At 47.7% G+C, this 14,208-nt stretch overlaps 1 protein-coding gene and 1 pseudogene across 2 annotated transcripts in view; one reads left to right on the forward strand and one right to left on the reverse strand.

The window, feature by feature from the left end:
* The window catches only part of SPIDR (scaffold protein involved in DNA repair), a 353,204-nt gene that overhangs the window by 321,451 nt on the left and 17,545 nt on the right, over positions 1 to 14,208 (forward strand). Inside the window, exons 12-16 of one of the 2 annotated variants that reach the window (XM_060035355.1) lie at positions 9,084 to 9,168; positions 10,114 to 10,257; positions 10,349 to 10,408; positions 11,764 to 11,968; positions 13,284 to 13,430. In XM_060035355.1, the coding sequence (XP_059891338.1) occupies positions 9,084 to 9,168; positions 10,114 to 10,257; positions 10,349 to 10,408; positions 11,764 to 11,968; positions 13,284 to 13,430 (641 nt within the window). The other variant, XM_060035356.1, reaches the window with a different exon arrangement.
* LOC132413375 (mortality factor 4-like protein 1 pseudogene) lies at positions 4,628 to 9,068 on the reverse strand (annotated as a pseudogene).

A 14,208-nucleotide genomic window follows, 5' to 3' on the forward strand; every position in this document is an offset into this window, starting at 1 on the left:
CAAGGCAAAAGTTTGTTTAGTTGATTCGAGGTTGTCTCGTGTGTGTATGAGGGTGACATAAAAGGACGTAAGGTGACACAAGCTACCTTCTGGAAGACAGTCGAGGGCACAGAGGGAGACGGAGGGAGGGAGGCAGATGGTAGAGAGTGGATCTTGAGTGGCACACTTCCGGGCTTCATGGTCTCCAGGACTCCTTAATACTCATCAAAATTACTGAGACCCCCAAGGAGATTTTTTAAATGTGGTTATATTGATCAATAACTACTATATTAGAAAATAAAATGGAAAAAATTAAATATTTATTAGTTCACCTAAAAATCCTAAAAATAAACCCATTAAATAATAACAAATAGAATTTTTATGAAAAATATTTTCTAAACCAAGACAACCTTAGTGAGAAGAGTAGCCTTATTTTATGTTCTCTGCAGATCTCTTTAATGTCTGGACTAACAGAAAACGATGGATTGTCATCTCTGCTCTGCATTCAGTCAGTCCTGTATTGTACATAGTGTAGCCTCTAGAAAACTCCACTGTACACTCACGAGAGAAGGGGAAGTAAGGTCTCAGGACATAGTTCTGGCCTTGCGGGTCCCTTGAAAGGGTCTTACAGACCCAGGGGTCTCCAGACCCCGCTTTCAGAATCCCTGGTCTGAAATATTCCATCTCCAGGTAATCTGTCTTATTAGAAAGCCATGAGTACTACATAACAGTAGGTACAGAGAAATTAGCAACTGCACGGAAAAATTTTAGGAACATTTTACAACCAATATAAATGCTTCGTTTAAAAAAAATATTCTGAGATCTCTGAGGATGAATTAACTCAGTGAACAGGTTGCGTCCCATCTTGAGGGTGACGTCACCATTGTGGTTTAAATCTTCTGCAGCAAATTCCACCCCACCCACACCCAAAAGAAAGTGATTCAGGCAGTCTTAGATTATCCGGTGAAGATTTGGGAGTAGTTAGATGAGGCAGTATCAGATGGAAAAATAACTCTAAAATAACATAGAAAACAGGCCTGGTGAGCAGGCGTGTCGGGGAACAACCTGGTGAGCTCAGGGAGAGCTCTCCGCCGGGCTTCCTCCCCATGGGCTGCAGCCGGGGTCCTGCTTCCAGGTGACACTGGCCGTCGCCCTCGGTACAGGGAGGCTGCGCCGGTCTATAAAATCAGTGTGAAATATGGACATTCAGCATCCTTTCGGGTAGTGGTGAGGCCAGAGCCCCTGCTCCTTCCCCGTCTATCTCTGATGTTCCTAAAACTCCTCTTGCTGTCGTCCTCAGGCACACTCTGTTCTCGTGGCCTCTCCTTTGCGCCAGGCAGCCCTGCCGTGGCTGCCCCAGGACTAGCCCCGGTCCTCTTCCTCTTGTCAGAGCAGTCGAGAGCGTCGGGTTAAGGGTTAGAGGCTGCCTTTCTCAGCCAGAAATTCAGCAGTTGATGTGGGGTCTCGGCTTGATCGTTTTCCCTGGAGGGCAAACCTGGGCTCTCGTCCGTCCAGGAGAGACACCTGCACGTGGGCATCATTTCAGACTCCTACGCTGAATTTGTGAGACTTTTTTCGGAGATGGCCTCAAGTCGGTCTCCTCCCTTTGTGACTCATTTGTGTATTTTCTACTTAGATTTTTACAGCTTCCAGAATATCCCACAAACAACAAAATGCAGGCAACAGAATGGGTTTTCTCATTCTAAGAAATCAGTAACTTTGCTCCAGGTAAGTATCTCTATCTGTGTACTAACACTTAATAATCTTTGCAGCACTTTTTTCTCTCTTAGGGAGCTGGTAATTATTAAAACAACAAATCAGGGCTTCCCTGGTGGCACAGTGGTTGGGAGTCCGCCTGCCGGTGCGGGGGACACGGGTTCGTGCCCCGGTCCGGGAAGATCCCACATGCCGCGGAGCGGCTGGACCCATGAGCCATGGCCGCTGGGCCTGCGCATCCGGAGCCTGTGCTCCGCAGCGGGAGGGGCCGCAGCAGTGAGAGGCCCGCGTACCACAAAAAAACAACAAAATAGAAAATGTTTTTGAAGTTAACTACAGTGCTCTGTATTTGTAATTTTTTTACTTGCAAATGAGTTGGAAAATGTTGTCTTGTTTTGTTTTAATCAATACCCCAAGGCCTTTGCGCATGAACAAGGTATTCAGCCAGCCAGGCTTGTGTCCCAGCCTGTAGAAGGCATGTGTCCCAGACGGCTGGCTGTTTCTAGCTACCTCGTGCTGCTGCACCCTCCCAGAAGGCCTGCGCCGCTCCCACCCGCCTCAGCCGCTGCAGGTTTAGAAGCGGGAGCATCAGAGTCCTGCAGGGAGCACAGCGGGGCCAGGAGGTTTCAGGACTCACCTGCAGTGCAGATGAAGGCGTCCGCTCTGCGCCCCATCAGGCTCCAGGCCCCCCAGAGCGAACACCCAGCTCCAGAAGCACGGGGAGTGGGAGCCCCGAGGCCTGGCCCTGAGGAGCAGTATTCCCGCTGACCTGCCACCTCTGCTGCGGTCCCAAGTCTCAAGCAGTCCGGTTAGATTCAAAGAATGTGGTGCGGCCAGCCTCCTCCGGCTCTCCTGGGGGGGTCTCCCCAAGTGAAGATGTGCGAGAAGGCACCTCTTAACACTTGCAGCAGCTGGTCACACTCAGAGGCGGCCTTTGCCTTGGAGAGAGTGGAAGAGCTGAGCCCGCCCTAGAGGAGGCCCTGGGTCCTGGGCCACAGGGACTGTCTGGGGGAGTGTGCTCGGCTCCCTCCAGGGCACTCCAGTCACCAGCCGCGTTTGCCTTCGCAAAGGTCACTTTTCAAGTTTACCCACCTTTCCCACTAGGAAAGTTCATCTTTAGGTAATTTTTCTAAAAGTCTAAGATTTAGTGAAGGCAGCTGCAGTAAAAGCCTGTTGGCAGGTAGATTATGACCTGTTTCTTGAGGAAATTAAGGTATCCTTTCTCCATTATTTGCTCACAAGGTTATATGGAAGACAAAGAGTATTTGAAATTTAGACTTTCCCAGACTTAGCAAATAGATAATAAAAGTCTGACTGTCTCTCAGTAGTATTCTACCACTTTCTGAAGTCACCAAGACGGCCAGTCCAGTTGGTAAAAGCAGGCGTTTAGCTTCAAGCAGATGTGCAGAGAATGACTAGGGGGTGTGTTTGTTTTTTCTCTGCAAGTCCACCTGGATTAGTAGTTTTTGTTGTCCTGGCCCAGCTTTTCTTTGAGTAGTTTCATCATCGGGCTGGGGGGTGGGGAGAAAGACGGAAGAAATGAGAGAAATTGGTCTGCACGTGACCTTTAAGTGTCAGCCTTTTTCTCTTCATCCAGCTTTGCCAGCGTTCTGTCGCCAGCATCACACCCTGACACTCTTCACGTGCTGTTTATCGTATTTGCTGTCCTGGATGTCCTCTCAGAGTTTTTTTTTCTATATCAGTGTGTTTGAAGTTAAATGTTAGATTCTGGTAGGGTACTTTAAAAGTACTAAATAGACTAACCATCGCAATAAGGCAAGGAAAAGGAAAAAGACAGAAAGGAAGAAATAAAACTGTCTCTACTTTGGATGACATGATGGTCTATGTCGAAAATCCCAAGGAATCTACAAAAGAAAAAAAAAATTCCTAAAACTAGTAAGTCAGTTCAGCAAAGTAGCAGCATACAAGATTAACATTCACAAGTCAGTCACATTTCTATATACTGGCAATGAACCCTTGAAAACCGAAATTAAAAATACAGCATTTTCAGTTGCCCAAAAAGGAGTATTTAGGTATAAATCTAACAAAACATGTCAGGACTTGTATGCTGCAAACTACAAAACGCTGATTAAAGAAATCAGAGAAGATCTAAATAAATGGAAAGGTGTCAATGTGCGTGGAGTGGAAGACTCAACATTGTAAAGGTGCTATAGTTCTCCCCAAAAGATGGTATAGGCTTGACGCAAAACCCATTAAAGTCTCAGCAAAAATTTTCGTAGATATATCCAGGCCTACTCTAAACTTTTTTTTTCTTTTTGAAATTTAAGGAAAAAATTTATTGAAGATCTGAAAAACAATTTCTAAAATATTGACTTTTCCAGAAAACTAGCTACACAATGCATTGTGTCTATCATGTTAAAACGTGATTAGACACAAATATAAAAACCATGAAACAAGCCACCATTCTTTGACAATCTGAGCAAAGATAAAATGCCTAAGGAACAACATGAATGACTTGCAAAGGATGGGCTCTTCACTGTAAGCACCATGAAAAAGCGGGGAGCACAAATGGATGAGTGTTTTCAGTTATACACACTGAATTGAACTTTTGGCACTAGGAATCAGAGCATTTTGTCATATAGCATTAACACATATTGTAAAAGCGCGTAGTGTCAAAGGAATAGAACCACCAGCATTCAGACGCAGCTTTGGCAGCTAAGCAGTGAAACACTCTACAGTACGTCTCTCTGTTGTCCGTCATTGAAAACACTGGTAGCAACTTTGAAATAAAAAGAGAAAAAAAAAAAGAAAAAAAGGAGCTGTAACCCCTTTTATTTTCTGTTTAAAATCAAACAGAAAACAAACATCATTTCTGTTATACACTAACGTTTCCAAAGTACGTCATTTGTACAAGAGAAGGACTGACAAAAATGTGTTTACCGAGATCCAAACATGAGGGCGTAGAAGCACCTCACACAGGTTTCCACTCGTACTCAGGAGGAGCCACTTCATAATCACTGGCACTAAACAGAGTTCTTTGCCAGGTGTTCTAGGAAATCATGAAGATAATTCAGTAATAAAGCAAGGCTCTTCTCATCCAGAGGTGTGTAGGCCAGCATTGCTCCAACACGTACAAATAATCTCAGTAGATGTGGCGCTGCATGCACCTTGGACATGGCGCATCAGGGTGATCTGCAAGGATTTCAGCATACCGCGGTCTCTCATGTTTGCAGAGCAGCTGAGTGCCCAGCATTACACTGAAGTATTCCTTGATCCCTGCCACAACTTCATTAACAGCATACTCCTTATTTTCTGTGTTTCTTCAAGATGCCTTGTAGTTTGCAGAATCCTCTAGAATGGAATCCACATTCTTCTTGTCAGGAAGATAAAAGAGCTCTTTTTGCCAGGTAATTAAGTCCCGGTCTTCAACAAGCCATGGTTTTAGTTCTTCAGGAATCTTTACTTTAACTTCAACTCTGTTCATGAATGTTTCCTCATTTTCAACAGTAGAAGCTACTCGGGCCCTTTCCTCGCGAGGAGACTGAGGTGTCTCACTCGTACTACCACCGTCTCCATTTCCAGGTGTTTTCTGTTTGTTCTTTTTTGTTTTCACGCCAACATTTTTCTGTTGCAAACCAGAAGTCTTCCTTCCGGGGCAGCCCCTCTCATCTTGCCCTCTGCGTACTGCTTCTGATTGGCTTTGCTTGGAAATGCAAAGGAACTAGAGTAGATAAAACAGCTTTGAAAACAGGATAAAGTGGGAGAAATCACACCCAATTTCAAAACTTATGATATGGCTACAAGAAACTGCGGCATTGGTGGAGGGATGACTCTCTGATCAGTGGAGAGAACTTAGGAAGCGGCCTGTGGGATTATGGCCAAATGATTCCTGACCGAGGTGCAAACAAAGCAATTTGGTGGAGGAAGGATAGTCTTCAACTAACTGGACATATATGGGCAAAAAATTAATCTCAGCCTAAATCTCATACCTCACAATAGATCTTAGGTTTAAATATAAAACATAAAACTATAAAGAAAACCTTTGGGACTTATCGAGTAAAGAGTTCTGAGATGACAACAAAAAGCAAGACAAGCTACAGACCGTGAGAAAATACTTGCAAACCTTGTATCGTAGACTGTATAATGAAGTCTCAAAGCTCAACAGTAAACACACACACACACACACACACACACACACACACACACACACGCAGTCCAGGTAGAAAATGGGCAAAGGACATGAAGAGACGTTTCCAAAGAGGACATCACATGGCAGATAAACACATGGAAAGGTGTTCGACGTCACTGTTCTTAAGAAAAAGCACGTCAAGACCATGGTGAGATGTTACCATGCTCCTAAACAACTAAATGTGAAAAACTAAAGTGAACAACAGTGAGAGCACCGGGTGCCAGTGAGGATGTGAAGAAACCATCTCTCATATGTTGCAGGTGGGCGTGTAAGGTGGTGTGGCCCCCCAGGAGCAGAGTTGGCAGTTCCTTTAAAAACTGAACATACTTATCAGAGCAGCTGCACTCCTAGGCATTTATCCAGAGAAACAAATACCTGCATTCACACAAAAATCTGTACCCAAGTGTTTGTAATAGCCACAAACTGGAAACAGCCCAGATGTTCCTCAAAGGTGAATGGTAAACGAGCTGTGTCACATCCACACCATGGATAGCGCTCAGCAGTAAAAAGGGACAAGCTGCTGATGCCACAGCAGCTGGATGGATCTCAGATACATTGTGCTGAATGACGAAAGCCAACTCAACATGCCATGCACCACACGACTCTGTTTGTGCAAGGTTCTCAGAAGTTGTGTGGGTGTGTATGAGACTGTATGAGTGCTGGTTATTCGTTCACCGAGTCTCCAACCCCTCATGTGGGCTGGCGCTTCGGTGCCTATCCTTCAGCGAGCTGTGTGGAAAGAAGCAGGATGTTCAGGGCAGGAGCGGGTGGATGATCCCCGGAAGAGAGGCGCAGCGGGCCCCCAGCGTCCACCCAGTGTCCAGCCAGCTGCCTCTGAACCTCAACTGGCCCTGGTCGCCCAGCCCTGTCCAGTCACCCACACAAAGAGCTGCTGTCAGGAGAGGGAGAGAGTGAATTTCCCTCGTGTGTCCCCCTTCGCTTACCACTTTTGTGCTTGATTTGGACCCAGAATCTTGGTGTTCGCTGTAGGCCACGCCCTGTGGGCCACAATTCTGTTGTGTTTGGTGTGAGGGGCTGAAAGACCGTGGGAAGCTTTGAGTCTTGTTCTCCGTGATGCTGAGACCCTCATTCTCAGTTCTGAGTGTTTCGACTTTGTTAACCGCTGGATCCTAAGCACTTAAAATAGTACTTGCTCTTAGGGCTTCCCTGGTGGCGCAGTGGTTGAGAGCCCGCCTGCCGATGCAGGGGACACAGGTTTGTGCCCCGGTCCCGGAGGATCCCGCATACCGCGGAGCGGCTGGGCCTGTGAGCCATGGCCGCTGAGCCTGCGCGTCTGGAGCCTGTGCTCCACAACGGGAGAGGCCACAGCAGTGAGAGGCCCGTGTACCACAAAAAAAAAAAATAGTACTTGCTCTTAAATGTTGAGAGAAATAAGAATATGTAACATTAATTATTAAGGCCACAAGCTTTTTAAAAAGTAAACAACATTATTATATATAAACATTGTTAAGGGACTTCCCTGGTAGTGCAGTGGTTAAGAATCTGCCTGCCAATGCAGGGGACACGCGTTCGAGCCCAGGTCCAGGAAGATCCCACATGCCGCGGAGCAACTAAGCCTGTGTGCCACAACTACTGAGCCTGCACTCTAGAGCCCGCAAGCCACAACTACTGAGCCCACGTGCCTAGAGCCCGTGCTCCGCAACAAGAGAAGCCACTGCAATGAGAAGCCCGCGCACAACGAAGAGTAGCCCCCGCTCGCTGCAACTAGAGAAAGCCACGTGCAGCAACAAAGACCCAACGATGAAGACCCAGTGCAGCCAAAAATAAAAATAAATAAATAAAATTGATTAAACATTGCTGAAACTTAAGGCAAAGTCTAAGAAGTCTTTATGATGTATATTCTTTTTTTTTTTTTTTTGCAACTAAAACAGGATTTTTAAAATTGTGGTAAAATGTACATTACGTAAAATTTTCCACCTTAGCTATTTTTAAGTGGCACTAAGTACCTTCACATTGTTGTGCGACCGTCACTACCATCCACCTCCAGAACTTTCTCATCTTCCCAAAGTGAAGCTGTGTCCCCAGGAAGCACTAGCTCCCCAGCCCGTTAACCACTGTGTGTCTCTGTGAATTTGTTTGGTGTAGGGACCTCGTATAAGTGGACTCATACACTATTTGTCTTTTTGTGTCTGGCTATATTCTTTATTTTAGATAACTTATTCATAACTTTTTTATTCTATGAGTGACACATATCTGTTTTGCAAAATATAGGAAATACATAAACCAAAGGAAGAAAATAGACGTCACCTTTAAGTTCTACTCAGATAACCACTAACAACATTTTTTTATCTTTTAGAGAGAGAGAGACATTATAATTTGTTGTCTGCTTTTCACTTAGCAGGGTATCATGAATATGTTTCCGTGTCCTTAAATATTTTCTGTGTAACCATTTCTCTTCCGCCTCTCTTCCGGGTATCGCCTCATAATTTTTTATAGTTTTTTTAGTTGAAGTATAGTTGATTTACAGGTTTCAGGTGTACAGCAAAATGGTTCAGTTATACATGTACAGATATGTATATATTCTTTTTCAGATTTTTTCCATTATAGTTACTACAATATACTGAGTGTAGTTTCCTGTGCTATACCATAGGTCCTTGTTGTTTATTTTATATATAGTAGTGTGTGTCTGTCAGTCCCAAACTCCTAATTTATACCTCTCCCTTTCCTTTCTGGTAACCGTAAGCTTGTTGTCTATGTCTGTGAGTCTATTTCTGTTTTGTAAATAAGTTCATTTGTATCATTTTTTTACATTCCACATATAAGTGATATCATATGATATTTGTCCTTCTGTTTGTGACTTCCTTCACTTAGTATGTTGATTTCTAGGTCCATCCACGTTGCTGCAAATGGCATTATTTCATTCTTTTTTATGGCTGAGTAGTATTCCATTGTATATGAGCACCACAGCTTCTTTATCCACTCCTCCATCGATGGACATTTAAGTTGCTTCCATGTCTTGGCTATTGTAAATTGTGCTGCGGTGAACATTGGGATGCATGTGTCTTTTCAAATTAGAGTTTTCTCCAGGTATATCAGAGGCATCATAATTTAATGAACAGTCTCCTTCCTGTTCTCGTGCAGTCAGGTTCCAAGGTCTGTCTGTCTGTGTGCCCGACTTCACCGTCCTGAATGGTGGCTCCTTGACGTTTGGCCTGGTGTCTGTGGAGCAGGTCTGCCTGTGAGCAGCTCACTGACCAGGCATCTCTTCTTTTTCCAGGATGACAGAGCTTTTCAGTTTGATTGACACCATGTGGCCTCCAGTGGCGCCTCTGAAAGCACCAGGCCACGGGCCAGCCTTCGAGGTAAGCCCAGCATTGCAGCGTCCCCCAACCCCACACCCCCCATCGCACCTGCTCTGTGGCCACCAGGCGCTGAGCCAGTGCCAGCCCACAGCGCACATCCCCAAGAAGCCCAGGTCCAGAGGGTACGAGCCGGTACAGAGATCCAGACCCACTCGCCTCGCTCACAGGCTGCGGCCTGGCTGCCTTCCACACGGTGCCGCGCGCATGCCTCCTGAGGTTACTTTACGTGACGCCTCTCGACCCCCATCGTCGAGGGCCACTGTGCACTGAGGGTCTCAGCCTCGTACCGAATAAGAAGCAGGTGGCTTCCCCGCCACCTTCCTGTCAGTAGTAGAACCAACACTTAGTTACCAATTAGAGCAAAAACTCAGTAAACAAAACCCATGGGTATCGGTTCAGCCGCCAGCTCAGCCAGGGGTTTCCCTTTCCTTCCTCATCACATTGCTTATGGCAGCCAGTTGCTCACAGGTAGCAAAATCGAGCGATGAAAATGTGCCCCTACTCCCCGCCCTGAGCCCTGTCCAGCAGGCTGGCAGCGGCTGCTTTGGGCTTTAGTCCCCAAGCTGAGAACGGGGCTGCCGTGCTTGTGTGGTAGCTGACTTCCCAGCACAGGCCGAGACGGTGGCTGTGTCCTGTGCTAGGCCAGCAGCCTCGTGGTCAGGAATGCCATTTCTAGGTTACTTCCAGGGAAGACGTTTCTAAATGGTGTCTTCAGTGTACTCTGAAGAATAAACTTCTAAAATGAAATCTTGAATTGGTAATAAACTCAAAAGCACAGACGTTCTTATGCTTGTTTCCAGAGAGAAACAACATAACCCGTCTCTTACAGAGCCTTCCAGAGAAACAGCCTGCATCTGTGAATAAAGAGGTCTTTATTAAAGAGTAGATTTATATTAATAGTGTATTTGAGTCTTTTAACAACACATTCGCCTTCATTTTAAACAGGAAAAAACTCATCTGCCTCCTCCTAGCTTCTGTTACGTCCTCACTGCTCATCCAAACCTGGGACAAATTGATGCAATTGAAGAAGACTCTATTTCGAAGCTTTACCAGCCTCCGATTCCCCGCTTCTTAAGAGAAATTCTCCAGGTGGCGTCTTTGTTTGTACCCTGGTCTCAGTTACTTTGCTGTGTCCGTGAGCTTGGGGAGACATTCCTCTCTGTTTTCAATACCTTTCCAGACTGATGGCCCCTGTACCCGTTGCAGTTTCTATGCCAGAGTGATTTACCAAAGACCACAGGTAATCCATCTCTCTTTTCTCAAATCGTGTTGCATAGCTTATTAAAGGATAATCTCTCTCAGAAACTGCTGCAGTACCAAAAGAGAAAAACACTGTTGAACTTGAGCTGGGTGCACTCTGTGCTGACACGGTGGTCAGTCCATTCCTTGTGCAGGTGGGGCTGCAGCCCCTGGTGAAGCGCTGGGTGTGCAGCCGCCAGGGGGAACCCACCCGGCTCTCAGCCCGGGCATGTCGGCCCCTTTCTGACACAGGCAGGCTGTAGAAAGGAAGGAGCAGCTGAAGCCTCCTTTCCGGGGTGAAAGTAGGAGTCTCAGGATGGAGCTCAGCCATTTCTAAGGTCTCTTTCTTCCGCAGTCGAGAGGAGCCTGTGGTCTCTGGGAGACCTTAGGCAGCTCTCTGGGGCAGCACCCAAGTCAGAGGGCCGAGGCCAGGGGAGGGGTGCTCTCGGCCCACGAGTGCATGCCCTCAGTCCTGCAGGAGCCTCCACTGGACCTTAGCTCAGAGCTGGACAGCCGCGTGCCACAGCCACTCCCTGTTCGCTTGTAGGCACTCGAGAGAGAATCAGCACCTGTCCCGGAACTCGAGGGCTCTCATCTTCCTCCCTGTAACTTTCTCTAACTTCCTGTGTGTAATCACCCTCTCAACCACGTGAGCACTCTGCCCCACCCAAGTCACAGCTCCTGACCGTGCCGCCACCTCCTCCGCCCGGTCGTGTCAGCCGCCATGCCACGTGGGATCCGCAGCCTTCCTACAGGGGCCTTCCCAGCCAAACCCTTGTCCCCATTTGCATCTACTGGATCCTAATGGCAGAGTGGCATTATGTCCTAATCACCTCCCGAAGGCCCCATCTCCCATTACCATCACGTCACATTGGAGTGTAGGACTCCAACATATGAACTGGTGGGGCGGGGAGAGGCAGAGGAGGGGGACATAAACATTCAGTTCGTAACTATTCCTAACCCTTGGGAAGCTTGTATCTAGCAGGAAAGAAGAGTGTGTGTGCTGACGGTAAGGCAATGTGATGATACGTGAACACGTGGCATTGGGAGGAAGGGCATGGCTTCTTCCTGGTGGGTCAGAGGGCAGGCAGAGTGGAGCCAGGGACGGGCAGGTCTCCCCCCGCAAAGGAGCCCTTAAGCCAGCTGCAAGGTGGGAGCTCACGGGGCTCAGCCGTGTCCTGGGGGCTGCTGACCAAGACACACAAAGGGTATTGCATGTTTTGAAATACTTATTGAAATGATATCAGAAATTGTTAGTGTTAATAATAATCATCTAAGATTATTGCTTTTAAAAAATAATTCTGGCTCTAAGAAAAGCTTCTAAGTTAACAGCCTGACTGTGTCTTTGAATTATAGGTAAACAGTTCGCTTCTGGAGCCAGGGGAGCTGTGGCTGGTGGTGACCGACGTTACTCTGCAAACACAGGACGAGGGCTCGGGTCTGCCCAAAACCATGCCTGTGCGCGTGGCCCCCTCATGCGTGCTGGGCCAGGAAGTCCGGGACGCGCTCTCTGAGGCCACCTCCAAGAGCTTCTTCTTCAGGGATGCTCTCCGAGACCAGGGTATGCTTTCCTCTTACTGACGGCTCTGATGTGGTGACTGAGAGATGCCAGAAAATGGCTTTGTGGATTCTTGATGTCTCTGTCTTGCTCTGGAAATGCAGGCCCCATCCCGAAGTCCACTGCGGACAAGACCCCTGTGATGGCCACATGGACAGAACCAGAACCCCCTGCATGCAGTGCCGGCACAGCAGCAGGAGATGCCAGTGGTCACTCAAGGGTGGTCTGTTGGGGTCACACTTTACAGGTGCAGAAGCCACCTGAAGCCACTGCCTGGCGCATCACTTTTTAAAACAAATGAAAAGCTAGAACATTTAAACGCGTGCTTTCGTCCCTCAGTATCCACCCCTCTGCGGACACCAAGACCTGCAGGTGCTCAGGTCCCTTCTGTAAAATGGTGGTATCTGCATATGAGCTGCACACATCCTCCCATTTTTTTAAAAAAATAAATTTATTTCTTTATTTTTGGCTGTGTTGGGTCTTCGTTGCTGTGCACGGGCTTTCTCTGGTTGCGGCGAGCGGGGGCTACCCTTTGTTGCCGTGCGTGGGCTTCTCATTGCGGTGGCTTCTCTTGTTGTGGAGCACGGGCTTTAGTAGTTGTGGCACATGGGCTCAGTAGTTGCTGCACACGGGCTCTAGAGCGCAGGCTCAGTAGTTGTGACCCATGGGCTTAGTTGCTCTGCAGCTTGTGGGATCTTCCCGGCCCAGGGCTCGAACCCGTGTCCCCTGCATTGGCAGGCAGATTCTTAACCACTGCGCCACCAGGGAAGCCCTCCTCCCACACTTTAAATCTTCTCCAGATCACTTACGATACCTAATACGATGTCAGTGCTGTGTAAATACTTGCCGGTGTGCAGCAAATTCAGATTTTGCTTTCTGGAACTTTTTTTCCAAATATTTTCCATCCACCGTTGTTTGAATCTGTGCTAGTTTGAATCTGCAGATGCAGAACCTGCAGATACAGAGACCTAACTGTATGCTTAGATTAGTCAGTACTTTTTTCCAGGAATCAAAGTAGGGTCCTGCTTAGACTGTATATTTTTCAGTGTATGTAACTTGCATGACACAGGATTTGCCTTTAGGAATGGAATTTGAACGCAGTGTTTGTGTGCTCTTACAGCTTAGTGCACAAGGCTTTGGGCTTCCTTTCTGCACGGTGCCGTGTCTCTGGACACACGGGGGCCGCACAGTGGTGCCCTTGGCTCCCCCAGTCCCCCCAGCTCCCAGGTGGCTGGCAGAGGACACATGTCTACTGGCAGGAGAACTCGCTTGTTTCAAACCTCAGAGCTGCAATGATCTGAAGTGTCTCTGTTGGCAGGTCAGCTTGTTTGTGTTGCTCGAACTGTCCTCCTGCTTCCAAAGCCCCAGCTGGGTGTGGCCTCTGGTGCCTGGGAGCTGACGAGCCCTGTGAGCCTCGATGAGCTGGATTCTGTCACTCGGGTCAACTCCATTTGCAGCGTCCAAGGTGGGTAGTCGATTTTGATGGAAGAGGTATTTGTATTTCCTTAAGTATCACACTTACCTTATATTCATTTGCTCATTTGTTCATCGAGTATTTGTTGCGTGCCTGACATTGGATGCGTGACAAAGACGCGACCAGAGACAGGACGGCAGCCTGCCGTGCTCTGAGTGCCTGTCGCCAGGACCTCACCTGTAGGAGGCACGGACAGGAGCCCTGAGCTGAGACGGCAGGGGAGGGGGGCTGGTCAGGTGCAGGGTGGGGGCAGGAGGAGAGCAGGGCTTACAAAGGCTGCTGACAGGGCAGGTGGATAAGCGCCAGAGTCTGGGAAGAGGCTGCAGGGGCATCTGGAGGGGCCGGAGGGGCTGCGGCCTCAGGTAGCACGCAGGGTGGGGGGCGAAACAGGGCAAGGAAGTAGATCTGCAGGTGGATTAGTCAGGAGGGAAACTGACAGGTAGGGTAACAAATTCAGTACAGGGGAGCGAGCCGTGGACGGAGGGCAGGAATGTCTGTGAAAGCAATTTGCTGAATTAATTTCCAAAAAGTACAGAAATTCCAAAAGTAACATTGAGGGCCTGTCTCTTCCACCCTTGGACCACTAGATTCCTGAACCCCACTGTGGTTTTTATGAACAGCAAAAGCTGTGATGCCACTGATGCTTGAATCCACGGTCCCTGTGTGCTTGTGAGATTGAGCACGTGTTCATTGTGTTGAGGCCCTTTGGATTTTCCCTTCTTTGCGTTTCCTTTTACCGTTAGTACCGAAACATAACTGCTACAGCCTG

This window comes from Delphinus delphis, chromosome 17, assembly GCF_949987515.2.
Source record: "Delphinus delphis chromosome 17, mDelDel1.2, whole genome shotgun sequence".
NCBI classification, from domain to species: domain Eukaryota; kingdom Metazoa; phylum Chordata; class Mammalia; order Artiodactyla; family Delphinidae; genus Delphinus; species Delphinus delphis.